The 15,973-nt window shown below is 35.9% G+C and overlaps 1 protein-coding gene across 1 annotated transcript in view; it reads right to left on the bottom strand.

The window, feature by feature from the left end:
• Nucleotides 1–2,357: 2,357 nt before the first annotated feature.
• Nucleotides 2,358–15,973, bottom strand: part of FAM155A (family with sequence similarity 155 member A) — a 164,720-nt gene continuing 151,104 nt past the window's right edge. The window contains exon 2 of the mRNA XM_027710123.2: nt 2,358–3,217. Coding sequence (XP_027565924.1) covers nt 3,128–3,217 — 90 coding nt within the window. The 3' untranslated portion in view covers nt 2,358–3,127. The remainder of the gene's footprint in view (nt 3,218–15,973) is intronic.

Raw genomic sequence — 15,973 nt, forward strand, 5'->3', positions numbered from 1 at the left:
GGTATTGAACAGTTCAGGTCCCAACATGGACCCCTAAGGGACATTTGTACTGATCTCCATTTGGACTTCGAGCCCTTGACCAGAATTAGTTGGATGCAGCCACCCACACAATACCTTATCCATGTAATAGTCTGTCCATATCTCCCCCATTCAGTGACAAGGCTCTTATGCTGGACCACGTCAATCACCTTATACAAGTCAAGGTTCACTTGACTTGATCTCGCAGCTAAGATTAAAATTTCTGCTACTAAACCAAAACAAACCCCAACAGTTGTGCTCAAAACTGAGGAAATAAGGTCATTTTCCACATATTTTATGTCAGTGCTTTCATTCCACTAAATAATGCAGTAGTGAGTTAAGGATGACAAATAAAACGTGAAGCAAACATTTATTCTGAATGAAGGCTCTCTCTCCTTGCACGCTCAGTCAGCCATAATTCCCAAATGCATCCGGAACAGACAAAGGATGCTTACTAGTTGGCACAGTTGAAGTAAAGGAAGTGCTGACTTTAGGCTGAGATGACAAGACCCACATAAAGAAATATGGAGACACTGTTCTAGGACACTGTAGCTGGCTTAGTCTCCTTTAAAATTAATTCACATCAAATTTTCTACCCCTCAGAGACTTCAATCAGGTCCCACACGTGGGAGGGACAGAAAAAGAGCAACTCAGTTAAAAATGTCACTGAAACTTTTAGCTATCAATCAAACATAAGCTTAATCAAAAAGTTTAGCATTTTTTCTGTAATTCTAAATATTGATTGAGTAAATAGAGATACAATTTATGGTTTAGCAACAGATGTGAAAGAACACTGATCCCAGACTTTACTGACATTTCATATTTCTGACACATCTGAGCCCATCTGTTGCTATTGATTAGATTTCACTAAGTCTTTCAGAAGCTCACATCTTTGCTCTGGTTGTTTTGTTACACACTCCTCCTCTTTTTTCATCTCTGTTTTATTTCTTCCACATTACCAGTGTGATATGCTATGCTACCCTGTCTATTGCCTTTTTGCATTTCTCATCAGTGGATAAGCAAACTACTGTTGTACACTGCTGGCTTCTTCATGCTTGGAGCTTTAGCAGAACAGAAGTGATGCTCTGCCTCCAGCAGAACCACAACCTATCAGCTTGGAAATTCCTTTATTGATTCATGAATGTACGTTTGCAGTCTTCCCAGTTGCAATAATTGTAAGTGTGACTCTTGGTAAGTAAGTATGTATTTATCTCTAAAGTAAGTTCCATTAAGAGGTCATTCCTCACCTTCTAAGCACTTTAAATATTCTCCTAGCTTTTTTACATAGAAAAGATTAGTTTGGCTTTTCTCCCAAGATTTCAACATAAAGTGTTTTCTTCTTCCCAAATAAAATAATAAACGTAAACCCATAAGGTTTTGCATCTTTTTTTTTTTTCATAGTATAATGGTTTTTTGCAATGACAATGTTTTCCCAGATTTAAATTGCCTCAGAATAAGTCAGTACCCTACTGACTTTGAATTCACAAATTTCAGCCAGGCAACAGACATGGAGGGGCTTTGTAGAAAAATCAGAAGTTACGGCAAATTTTTTATTAGAGGGACAGCATTCCATCAAGCGTCTTGAATTTAATGGATACTAGTGTACTATAAGAGGTTTTTCTCATCACTGGTACTTTACTGGTACATGGGAAGGATGACAAAATAGGGGTAATTCTTACTTTTAAAAGGAGTAAGGCTATATTGTGTACCTCTTCTTTTTATTGTCATGAAAAGTACATTTCCTAGGTTCTCTAACACTAGTACAGACAGAACAAACAGAAATGAAAATCCCACCTCAACACAGGAAAATGTTATTTGTGTTCTCTATGAACCATCCACTAATAGCACCATTATGGTTGTTCAGATTCTAGTAAGCAGCTTTGGAGTAAATTTCTGCCTTGTAATATTTTTGTGCACTAGGCTAGAGGTATGAACATAAGAGTTTAACTTTGATACTGAAAGATCCTCCTGAATCTTACTTCTTTCTTACCTTTTCCTTCCAACAGATCAACACACAAAATTTCTCTCTCTCTCTCTCTTTCTGCATATATATATATTTACACATACATCACTTATACAATTAATTGCCTCCATAATACATATGCCTTCCCAACAGATTCATTATGATTTAGCCTGTGATTGTTAATTTTTTCTACTATTTGATATTTATTGTGCTCTAAACACAGATATTTTCTTGTTGGTATATCTTAGGAGAGGTGAAAAGAGGAACATGAAAAAAGAGCAGCTAAATGAAAACTTTGAGTTACAGAAAGAATGGGAAATTATATTTTTTCTAATTATGCTAGTTTTAATAGAAAAAAACCCCCAACTCATAGAAGTCATAAAAAAAAGAAAACTTTTATTGTGCTTTTTGAAATAACATTACATTATTAGAATAAAATGTGCATATTTACATGTATTGTGACCACGGGTTCCATGCTATTTCCTTTTTTTTAAAAAAGGAGTCAGTTATGAGACATACTTGCAGCAGTTCTTATAGGACTGGCCAACAAAGATAACTCCCCTTGGAACATGTAAGATACTCTGATATAAAAATTGCCTTTGTTTTCAACTTTTTCCAAACTAGCTTAAACCATTGACCCCCAAAATTCATAGGTAAAAACATGAAGTTAACTTGAAAGATAATTCATTGGGTTTGACTCTTTCTTCACTGACCTGAGATACTCCTCTGAAAGCTCCCTTCTCACCGATATTCTTTCAGTATTTCCTTGCAGAGAAAAATTTTGAAAAGTAGATGTGATTATAAATTGGAAGAAAGTCACATACTTGCTCCAGGGTCCAGAACTGGCTTTTCTTCTCCTCTGCAAGTTGAATTTTTATGTCCTTTTCTCATCAGTTCAAGTCCATTATGGCAGGCAGGGCATGTTCTCCTTTGTGTACATCCTCTAAGTATCTACGTATAATACCTGCTTGTCTCAAAAAATTGGAAGTAACACACACCTCTGCTTGAGATAAACTGGGTGGATGCTGACGAGGGAAAATAACTTGAAAAACAGAAGCTTCTGCTTCAAGGCTGTCTCTCTTTTACTGAACTTTACAAAGAACTGTTGTCGCCTCATGTTTTTTCTTTCGAACTGCTCAAGCAGTCTTATGTCCAGCGACTCTCTAGTGACAGCACGCGACTGTGGCTTACAGAAGAATGTTTGCTGACAGATACAGAATCGGCAGATGAAGAGTCCTGTAAATTAAAACAAATAACAATTTTTTTAGACAGTAAAATCCCATAGCTTCACTTTTTTTTTTCTATTTAGTATTTACAAAGTTATATAAAAGATGCTGCTTGCTGGATACAGACAGAACTTACTTCTGAAGCCAGGAGAAGTCTTCACCAGTAAGGAGCAGGATCGTGCGCTCTGCCTGTCTACTTCAGAGAACACAGAAGGGCAAAGAGCATCTCCAAGGTAGATGCTGAAAATGGACTTAAAGCTGATGACTAATAACTACCTTTTAAAGAGCTTTCAAGCAGCACCAGAGATTTGTGGTAAAGTCTCATTACTCTATTCTTCCAGAAGATATAAAACCAAAATCATTGAGTTATAGCCTACCACTTGGGATAGACTTTTAACACATATTCTGAATTTATATATTTTATTCATATTTACCATTTATAGTGCATATAGCAGATAGTCACTGAAATGACTTCTTCTTGATTCTTTCTTGCATAAAACACAATGTTCATCTCTCCCTTTCTGTCTTGTAGAGAGAGTGAACGGGAAGCTTTGGCCTAATACCTGAATAGTAACTCCAATAGTATTTTTAAGATAGTAAAGTAACATCACCCATTAAAAATAGGTGATAGCACTAGTATCAACAGCAAAATCATACTGCTGGATGACTTGTCATGGAAATAGAACTTGTTTCCTTTGCCCCAGGCCTACCTAGGCTCAGTTTTCAAGATATAACAATTATTTTCTTGTTCAAAAGGCCCTTAGGTCTTCTAGGAACAAAATTATATACTACTTCTTCTAAGGAAACAATCTGTTACAAGTTCCCCTCAACATTTCTTTAGATAACAAAGTTTCCTAAACATTCCCCAAGTCCTTTTGTACTAATCAAGTTATTGATGCTAATCAAACTTACTATCACTGAAGGTGCCTATCCAAGTACTTCAAATCAACACAGGTTATGTGTGATTTGTGTAGGCAAATTTTGATTGCCCACCTTAGCCTTTAAGTCAAACTCAGGACCTACAAGGGCAGTTAAGTTCAAGGCAACAATGACTCACTGCTTAAGACAGCACACAGATTCTGTTTTGCTGACATGAATAAAAGTGGGCATGGTATCAAATATACAACCTTATCAGCAATGCATATTATCACTTGCAACAGTAAAATGTAGCTGAGGCAAGTGGGAATGTTAACATGTTCTCCTATGTAAAGTCCTTACACCATTGCTTTATGTTCTGAATTAACTGGTTAAGTTCAGTAAAAACCCTTCTTTTTGATGCTCTTTAGTATGCGTTGAGCTTACTTTAAGCTCGGTAGAAAAATGTTGAAGTAAGAATATTGGTAGAGCAGCAGGGATTTTGTGCATGGATCTTGAAAAAAAATAATCAGAACAGTGTGTTCTGTTCTCTTTCTCCCTCCATCTTACTTTTTAATATAATTTTAGTGGCACACACTCATGATAAAGCAATATTATCTCAGTAATCTATGAGTAACTTAGACCAATGAATTCTAGTAACATGGCTCGAAATCCGCCTCATAAGAAATCAAAGTAAGCACTTACTCTCACAGTCACACAAGCAATACACTAGCTAAAAATAAGGATGAAAAGAAGGCTAATGTTTACCTAGACTATAAAAGTAGGTGGTTAAGATGAAATATGCTATGAGATAGTTCTAAAAAGACTAATAATAGCACTTTTCTTTTAAGATTCTGACCTGTAATGTTTAATTATCCTGTATGAAAATTCACAGGTACTTTAGCTAAAATGTGTATGAAAATACACTTCTAAATTGAGTCACTTATCAGTACTTAGGGACAGCACATCACAGGCCCCATAATTTTTGAATTTTTCTACCTGAGCGATCCACATGAAAAGTATCTGGCTTCTTTTAAATATTACCTTACAAAGCAACTGGAAAATGTTCATTTCACCAAGGACTTTCACATCTGTTATACACTTTATTAAAACTGCATGACCTGCCCGTAAATACAATATTTTCCTTCAAGTCAGCCTAAATGTTAAAAGTCAAGATTGCAGCTTAGTAGAGCAATGCTACGTTGAGTTCTGGGTCATCCAAGTTCAAAAAGGCTCTCCAAAAATCAGAGTTCAGGGAAGGGTTAGCAAGATAGTAAGAAGGCCTAAGAGGAGAACTGAGTGTTCATTTATTCTGACAAAGAGTTCAGGACATGGTTCCAACAGCCTGCTTGAACTGCAGTTACATAAATGAGACACTTGTCACAAGTAATAGCAAGTGGTACTAGAAAGAACAACATAGTCACCTAAACTTTCAAACCACGCTTTAGGAAGATCTTTTTCACTAGTACGGTAGTGTACAACTGGAATAAGCCAGCAAGAGACATTGCGAAATCTCAATCTTTCCATGACTCAGGTGGAAAAAAAACACAAGGAGGTGGTGCAGTGTTCAAAAGTGCTGCTCTGACAAGGCAGGGAGACTAAAGGACTCCTAGGGGTCTCCCCCAACCAGAACTTGTATGGTTCTATGAGGTAAGCTCATTCAATTTGTTTATTATTAGACCTCCACTGCATATGTCTAAAGTCATAAAAAGCATGAAATAAGTGTCTGGTGGTTTATATGGGTTTTTTAGTGTCCAAATTCAGATAATAGCACAAACTATAAAGGCCAAGGAAAGATGTGAAAACCCTTACAGATCCACAAATCTGAAAAATTAGGAATATGGCCATCTTCCTAACTCCATTTAATTTATTAAACTGTCAACCCTTAAAATCTGTATTATACTAGCCAGCAAAAGAAACTGCAGATGCTTACTGTAGGGGGTTGATGGCAGACTGCATTCAAAAAAAAAAAAGTCTTGTATATTTGAAATATAAGTTGATATAAATAACATGATTTAATTATGATAAATATAATCTCGTCAACCTTGAGAATAGTTTTTATTATCTATTATTTAACTAGTATTATCTAAGAAAGTGATTGTATTGTTGAAAGTTTCTCCTTGTTAAATAACTTGAAGCTATTAAAACAAGAAGCCTATGCCCCTCGCTGGATAAACTTCCCCTTAAAATAGACAGATGTTTGAAAAAAGTATTCATACAATATGTAACTTTCCTCTGCTTCCATATTGAAATAACTTTGTTTCTGTTTCCTCTTTGACTGCTTAAATTAAATAGGGCCTTAGATATATATTTTGAATTATTAATTTGAATGATAAACATTAATTTCATGGTCTGAAAAGTCTTTGCTTTTCAAGAAAAAGACATGGACTTTAGCCTGAATTTTTCAGCAGATAAAAAGGGTGTATTTCTGTAAAAATTGGTAACAAAATTAATTGAAGAAAAATGTTCTTGAAATTTGGCACAACTTGAATACTATTTCAGTCATGTGTACTTCATTTACATAAGTTTCTGTAAGCTTTGAATTTATGTAATATTTCACTGCATTCAGTTTTCAGTTAAAGGGTTATAAAGTGAGCAAACATCATTGATTAATTGTGCTATAGGGCATAAATTTGTGCTACAAATTATTGATGTGAAACATTGGTGAACATGAAACATTTTGTTTTCTTTATTAATCAAGAAGTTTGGTAATTTTGCTATTGTAGCAATTAAACTTTTTTTTAATTTAGAAATTGATTTTGAAAGTGTAGCAGTTTGTTGTAATCCTGTCTGTACAATATAAAGAGTACCAGGGAGCATACAAATGGAGTTGTGACAATTAAAAGGAAGAAGGTATTAGGTATTACTCTGACACTCAAGGAAAGAAGAAAGGAATTCCTCGAAAAGGATGTGAAAAAAAAAATTGTTTTATCAAGCACCTTGAAAAGATACTTGCAGCTGAACCAAAACATTAAAAACAACCATATCTTTTCAACCAACTGAAGAATCACAGAACCACGAAATGGTTGAGGTCAAAAGGGAGCTTTGGAGGTCATGTGGTCCAATGCCCCTGCTCAAGACCAGCCTGCTAAAGCAAGTTGCCCAGAATCATGTTCAGCTGGTTTTCGAATATCTCCAAGGATAGAGACTGCACAACCTCTCTGGGCAGCCTGTGCCAGTGCTCAGTCACACCTATAGTGAAAAAATGCTTTCTAATGTTCAGAGAAAACCTCCTGTGTTTCAGTTTGCCTCTGGTCCTGCCACTGGGCACCACTGAAAAGAGCCTGGCTCTGTCCTCTTTGCACCCTCCTTTCAAGTATTTATATTTTGTAATAACATCCCCCTGAGCCTTCTCTTCCTAGGCTGAACATTGCCAGCTCACTCAGCCTTTTCTCATGGGAGAGGTGCTCCAGTCCTTAATCATCGTAGTGACGTTTTACTGGAGTCTCTCCATTATGTCTATCTCTTTCTTGTAGTGGGTGCCCAGAACTGGACATAACACTGCAGGTGTAGCCTCACCATAGCTGAGCAGAGGGCAAAGATCACCTCCCTTGACCTGCTGGCAATTCTTTGTCTGAAGCAGCTAGGACACCATTAACCTTCTTTGCAGCAAGGGTATTTTGTCAGCTTATGTTCAACTTGATGTCCCCCCTATGTCCTTTTCTGCAAAACTGAAGACTTTAAGTCAAAGGACAATATAAAGGTTATTTACTGTTTCACGCTTTTTTTTTCTTTTCCAGCAAATTGTGAAGAACTTGATACCAAGCTTGTCATGTATCTTCATGCAGATACAGGCCAGCATTTGAAGGGACTGTGTGTGATCTATATGAAGTTGTGCACTTGGTAGCTTTTATAGAACTATTATTCTTTAAAACTCCAACACAATTTTTCAGTTAAGGTTGCTCTCTCTCCTAATATGACAGCCAGTATCCACCTCATTTTTTCCTATCAGTTAAAGGGCAGATGATAACTAATTTTTTATTTCATCAGTTGCTTACAAAATTTATTTCTTTCAGCAACTTCAGCATAACAATGTAGCCTATTGACACTTCATGTTTCCTGAGATAGAGACCCTAAAAATAGAGCATACACTTTATTTCCTACAATTTCTACAGAAAAAGAAGAAGTAATGTGAAGAATCAAAATGTGAGGAAAGAGGTGGATTTGAATAATCATCCCAGTCTGACACTCGTTCTTTTATTCTGAAAGAAGCTTAACTGGCTGTGCATCATCTTCGGTTCTCCTGCTGTGCATCTTGCTCATTCCTTCACATTTCTTTTTTTAGGTTTGTTCATTTTATATTTTCTTTAGCAGGTTGGAAATTCATCTCTCAACCACATCTTCCTGCAGACTTCCCCCAGTGTACTTCCTTTCAAGTCCCCAGAGCCCCCAATTCATTTTAGCCCACAACAAAACAAGAACAAAATGTCACTGGTCTGTGTTTTTACAGCCAATTTGCTATAATCACTTTTCTTTGTATTATGTAACAGAAAGTACAGTACATCAACTTCAAGAACAGTGAGGCTTCGTCTCAACTATTTTTAACAAATTTATGTTTGTGCTCGGTTTTCAACTTCTTTTCTGCAACTCCCTTGCTACCTTTCTCACACACTACAGTGCCTGGTTTGACAATAAAAACTGAATTTTTGACCTTTGTGGTCAACATCAATTGAGGCAATGAATTGTTGAATCTGGATAGGTAGGGTTTTTTACATTTGCTAAAGATTTAAAAATATATGTAAGTTGATGTACAGCATGCAGTATATAAAATACTGAAGTTACTTTAAGCTTGCATATATTATTTTTCACTGAATGGCATGCTAAAATTTTATTCTTTTTAACTGTCTTGATAATGTTGATATTTTTACATTTGTAAAAAAATTTGATGGAATACTGACTAAATGGAAAGAAAATATATATTTATATATATATAATATATATATATATTCTGCCCCTCCATTTGAGTAATATTGATAAATGTAAACATAGTCCTCAAGTGGAAAAAAGTTTCATAACTTAGAAAAGTATATGTGAGAGCTTTTTGAGAAGAGCAAGCTTCCAATATGGCCTACTTTCTTGGAGAAATAGGGTTTTTTCTTCTTTTGAGGAAATTTTATCTCTTTTCCCTACACTTTCATTTCAATAGGATTATTGAGTGAATTTTTCCCTCCTCTCATCTTTCTTTCTTGTATGGTTTTAGTGATCAATTGTCACCCATCAAAAAACCTATTTTCTGATTTTAAGCCTCAGTTGCTTTATTTTTTGCAACATCTTCATCAATGTCAACTCATTTTTTTTTAACTGATAAGGCTACAAGGGAGCTAATGAATTTACAGAAAACCCACCCCAGAAGTTTATCTTAGGAGGCAAACTTACGTAAATCTCTAAGGGTGTTGGGGTTTTTTTCTGGAAAGTTATACTACTTCTCTCCTTTACAACATTCTGATGAACTAAAGAAATGCTGACTTTTAAAATGCAGGATTTAGGAAAGGGCAGGGAGTTTTTCTTTATGAGGTTGCTAGGATCACATTTTATTACTGGATGTAGAAGTTGAATAATGCTTGAATTACAGTGAGCACATGCAGCTGGGAAATTAGAAACTGCGTCTATAAGGCTGAAAAACCTAAATGACAGGCACCAATTAGACTGTGCCTGGTTTCAATTTTTATCTCAAATGTGATGATATTTGAAGAAATGAAGCATTTTTTTATTACTCCAGTATTTTTATGGCTTCTATTTCTGATTCTTCCAGCCCTCCTCATGCCTACAATTGTAAACCGACAATGGGTAAAACTTGAGATGGGAGATACTAAAAGTGGATTTTCTTTGTCAAGCAAAGTTGGCAGATGGCTTACTAAGCTCACTCAGAAGAAACCTGAACAACATATAAGTGACCACTGAAGATGGAATACTGCTTTGATTGGAACAGTAAGTTTATCCAACATACATTACTGAAAGTACACTTTGATGCTTGAGAAACCACAAATGAAAAGCATGCAGAATTTTATATGCCACAGCAACTAGTGCTTACCATTGCAAAAGTGAGAGAAAATAAACAAGTACAATAATTTAAAACTACAGATGTGACACAGGGTTAAGAAAATTTAAAATAATTTAACATTCAGTTCTTATACCTGACAGCCACATATTATTCCAGTCACAGGTACCATGAGACATTACTATTGCCCTTAATTCTTCTCCATTTGTGAGTGTCAGTTGTCCAGTATCCCATTTTGCAAGCTTCTTCCTTTGCAATTCAGCACATTCAGCTCACTATGTTAAACTTCCATGGGTAGCATAAATGTGGGACTTGGGAGGAAAGATGGTTGAATGAGATGAGTTTGATAAGTTTGGTTTACAATGTGTTGAAAATTTGAGTTTCTATAAGGAGAAAATTATAGTTGAGTTACCAGAAGATGTTAGCAATGGGTGGAAAATAAATATGATGGTCATTTGGAGTGATATATAATCCACTGAACCTGAGTTACCTGCAAAGTAGTCTTGTACATTGGGAAGGGATTCATTATGCCTTCTAAGTGTCTGATCCTCTGAAATTACCATTTCAGGAGAGTCTAGCCCACTACACTGTAATTTTCTAAACTTGGGCAATATAGGTTCCTGTCTTAGCTTACTATTCACTGGTTTTCTTAGCTTTCTAGAAAATGCATTATGTATGCATCAACAGTAGCTTTTCTGTGTCAAGCACTGTTGAGTCTTAGTCTATTCTAGATTTTTTTATTTGGAAAAATCATGTCAACTTGTACTTGAAGCTGTTTACATGCAGCTCCAGTAAAGCCATATTTTCCCCTTCTGGAGGCAAATAATATACTTGCAAAAAGTGCTAATTGCTGTACGAGTGTCATTGTAAATATGGCAGTCTATATTTATACTCAAATACCATGTTTACAGCTTGACTTTTTTTAAATTTATATTCTTAGAACTAAGTGCATCCTCCCTTTTCCCTCCTCCCCCATAGACACTTGCCCAGAACTAATAAGTGAAGTAGCTTACTAAAATGCATTATGAACTTCTGCACACTTTATGTTCTATTCTTTCAGCCAGTGCCAAGACAAGGCTAAATGTCTTTAGAGCACGTAGCTTTAATATACTATCATCTAGAAGAGGTTTACTGCAAATGCTATAGAAAGTGACTGCTAAATTTACTAGATACTAAACTTCTCATAGTTTTCACCTATATGCTTGACTTGTGCACTGCTGTGGTCTAGAAATTTATGAGCAAAGGCCGTTGTGGTTCCAGAACGGGACTGATGTAATGCTGGTATATGTACATACTCCACTGAGCCGAGTCCAGCTTTTAGAGATTAAATAGAGCATGTAGGAAAAACAAAGGTTTTATTTTATTGCTCTTGGCACTTGATATAATAAGATACAATATGGCAAGACTGCAGCATTGGAAAGGGCTCGTGAGTCAGAATAGACATAGAAACAGCAAAAATTGAGCAATATTGCAATATGGCTATTCTTACATTGTATATCATAAATGTCATTCTTACAATTATCTCAAAACAATGCTGTGTAATTAGTATGTATTTAGGGTTAAAACCCGTACCACCACTTACACAAGTTTGTTGCTGGTCTGCATTGGTGTTATCATCACTTAAATCTGCAACCTGCATAAACTGACTAAATTATGACACAGTATCCTTTCAGATGGAACATTCTCTAGTAATGTACTCATTACATACAGTGTATATTCAGTCTCATCCTCTTACATGTATATAGTCACTAGCAGCAAGGAACAGATTGACTATTTATTTATTGACCCCAGAAACTGTTGAAAGAATGATGAAATGTGAAATGACATTGACTTCCTACTAGGTGGACTCTTTGCCCTGGAATATCATGAGAAATCCTGGACTAAGTGGCCTTTCATAAAAAATACTATGGCCCAAAGTGAGAGTTTGGAGAAACCCCTGACATCCTTTTTGAGTTATGGTCATAGCAGTTGAACTTGGAGAACCAGCCTTCCATATTAAAAACATACACTGTGTAATGAACAGTTGCGGACTCTGCATCACCTCATTGGCAGGGCAGCAGTTCAACAAGAAGTTGTCCATACACTGAAAGATATTTTCAATTGGGATACAAGTCAAATTTCAGCAAAACCTGCCAGTCAGAAAAGCAGTCACATGGTGTGAAAGACCAGTCTGGCTTAGATACTAGACTGTCTAATTACATGCAGTGTGCTAATGAATATTGACTCATGTCTAACCTACACATAACAACATGGGCAACAGACTGAGAGGAGCTGACTAAGGCATAGACATCCATAATTCTACTGCTGGCCCTGCCAGACCCCTGGAAAGCTAAGACAATTGCTTCTACTCCTGCCAAAATGCTCAACAGCGCGTATTAGAGGTTATTCTTAACCAACAAGAACATGGCTCTCACTTCCCCATTACCCAAAGTAATTTGCAAGACTGCTTCTCCCACTCAAATGCACCTTTCAGCCAATCGTCTTTCTCTCTCACAGGAATGTCTGTGATATTCTCACAGGAATATCACAGACAGAAATAGACTCTTGTATATCATAATAGCATATTTAAAAGCTGTTTATGCAGTGCATATATAAATGGAGCAAAGATTACCATACTTATATCAAAGTGTTATTTTTGCTCCATTTATACATACACTATTTTAAAGTTTGTGGCCAATGTGTAAAGAAAATGAAAGTAATTCAGCATGCTGCTGCCATCTTGTTGATGCAAACCTTCAAATTAGTTCAAAGAGATTTTGTGAAGTATCCAGGTGACCCAATTCTTCACTTCTATACTCACTGCATTCATGCACAGTTGCTTATTACAAAGTTTCTGTAGCATCAGAATTCACTATGGACAAAGCAAAATACTACAAAATTTACAAAGCTACCAGTGGTGTGATGCTCTTAAATTATTCTACAATCTCATGAATAATGATGTAGGAAATGAAGGATAACATTCATGCTTTGCTAATATACTTAGATTTATTTTTCCCATTGGTTTGTAAGTTTAATTTATCAACTTTTTTTCTCACCATAACTGGTGTGATAATTAAGGTGCACAGCGAATGGATACATAAACGCTATCATTTTCTGGAGAAGGGAGTGGAAAGGAGAATAAAATATACTAATGGATCATATCCAGTCACAAGAAATTTTGAAAGACCTAATTTTCTGTTCGAGGAGAGATGTAAGAGAAAAGAGTGGAAATAAGTGACTGAAATGATGGCAGCAATCAGGAAAGAAAAAAGTATGTTCAAAAACAGACTCCTACCAAAAAAAAAAAAAAAGGCACTGGAAGATAGGGGTTTCAAGCCATTTGTGAAGAAAGATTAAGTCTTATGAGGACTTCAACCACTAACTTCTATGGAAAAAAGTTCCTCTGTCCTCCATAAAAATCAACAGCCTACAATAATGGTGGTGAGTTTATGATCACATTACGGATGGAAGTCAGTGAAGTGAGAAAAAAAGTGTTGCAGTTTTCCTACCTTAAAATGACTCCACCAAGTCAACTACTGTATTACTCCCTTACTGTTAAAAGTCAGATTCTGCATATAATGAACAGTGAACACATGAGTTATTCATACAGCTATAGTTTTTTACTTTTGAGTTGTTTCATTCTTGTTCTTGGGCTGCTGACCTTGATTCACAATTTCCAGTCACCAGTGTCCAGACTTCACCAAAGGTGTAGCAATAACAAAGATAGCATGATCTAAAGCCTTGTCTTAGGGAGTGGAACTGAGGTAAAAACAAGACAGTAGTTTTTAACATTTCCATAACCTTTCTTATTTAGCTCTGAATGAATATTAAAACAATGAATCACTTAATGTGATTGAGATTTCACTTTTATATTAGTTTATGTAAGACAAGACCATTATTTTTTTACTGACACAAAGATGTGTCTTTTGGGTTGCTGACCATGAACAGGAAAGAAAAATGTGTGAGGAATAATGCAAAGGCATGCATGAAATTAATGTCACCATTTTTTTAAATACCCATAAAAGCAATAAAATATCCAACAACTCATCCAGACATGGTTCTCATGAAAACAGGAGATACTTAGACTCCAAAAAGTCTACCAGCTTTCTTTCCAGAAGGGTATGCAAATGATAGGATTATGCATAACCATAACAGACCATAGTATAAAATGCTTCTCAGTAAGTGTAGCACAAAAAAGTTCTGTGTACTGTACAAATTTAATAATTAATTGGCTCTCAAAAAGGGTTTGAATTCTTTTCACACTCTGCCTCTAATAGTTTTATATTTGCACATATGCTTTTCTGTCAATATCCCTCAAAGTGTCTTCATTAAGAAACCCACTCTGGAAACATTTGTATAACACCTCATGCAGAAAAAATATAAAAAGTTAAAGTCTATTCCTCATACAGGGGAGGGAAGAAAGTGAAATGTCTCTAAAGGTTAGTACAATGCAGAAGCTTTTTCATACAGCAACAGGGTGCTCTCAAACTACCCAACTGTTTAACCAAAAACTCTGTGACACTATCTGCTTTTCCCAGCTCTTAAACGTTGTTGTTAGCCAAAAGCTTGATCCCAGTACAACGAGGTACAGTTCAGGACCGGGTAAATGGAATGTTAGACACATTCTCAGCTAATTGCTGTAAAATTACTGATGCTGCAGCAGCATGACGTGAAAAATGAAAGAATAAAAGAAAATCACAGTCTGGCCATACGAATGGGCAGGTTCATTTCCTCCTGCATTGGTGTTACTGCAAAGTCACTATCACCTAAAGAGTACAGAAAGCTTTTAAACAGATGTTCTGATTGATACAGAGGAAACAAACAATACTTGAGTTAATATGACACTGTACTATGTCTTCTAAAGCTTTTAAAAAATGGAAAAGATGAAATGAAAAAGAAGTAATTTCCAATTTCTTATTAGAAATGTTTCTTTTCTCATTCCATTGCACTGGGCAATTTGGAAAATTAAGTATCTCTTCTCCCCAGATATTGTCATATATTATTACACATGATAGCTTTCTCCCCTTGACATTCTGATGTAAGATGTTATTGAGCATAAGATTAATCAAATACCAATCCAATACCAAAAGCACAGAACAATTCAATATTTTGTCTCTGGTATAACTCAAGTCTTCTGAATTCATCCTATATCCCAAAGAAACCTCTACTTTCTTCATGGTTTTTTGAGACTTTTTTCTTTTTCTCTTTGCATTTGTTTAACATTAGATTCCTTGGAGCCTTTCATTGAGACTCTTGAGGCAAAGACCTGATCTCACACATCCATTTTCTGGGTAGGAGCTGTTCCTGTCCATATTAATAATGGAAGAAACAACACCAATATTGACTTCTTCTATTTATAATAGTTTTAAAGTTCTATAACAATTACACTGTGGAAGTATCTTAAATCTTTACTACTTAGGCCCAAACTCCCCCTGGTGTTGTGTATTACAGTGAATATGTTCACTGAGTATGCACTGCTAAACAATTACAACATAGCCATGCTTGGAATGGCTTGAGATAAAGCCTTTCAGACTTCCCAGCACAGCATTGCCATTTAAATACAGAGAAATTACAGTTTCCTTCATTGCCTTATTTCCTGTATATATAGTATCAGAGATGGTACTCAAGGTAGTTTTTTTTCTATTTTTTTGTTTTTCCAAACAAAGAAAGGAGACAGAGCAAGAAAGCTGAAGTGGGTAGAGAGAAGAGCAATGTTCATGGTTTTTGAGGGTGACAGGAAATAATTTAAAACATACAAAACAGCATGAAAGCAACATGGAAGGAGGCTTTGAGGTCTGAACTACCAACGTCCCCAGACACCCAGTTGGTTTCATTGCAGTGCTGAGGATTTGTGACATGTATTGGCTTCAGGTCTGCCAAGTCTTCCAGCCATTGCTTAGCAAGAGCACTCATGTGTACAAGGCTTTTCAGAAA

Source organism: Pipra filicauda, unplaced genomic scaffold (genome assembly GCF_003945595.2).
Source record: "Pipra filicauda isolate LSUMZ 115617 unplaced genomic scaffold, ASM394559v2 scaffold439_size563993_pilon, whole genome shotgun sequence".
NCBI classification, from domain to species: domain Eukaryota; kingdom Metazoa; phylum Chordata; class Aves; order Passeriformes; family Pipridae; genus Pipra; species Pipra filicauda.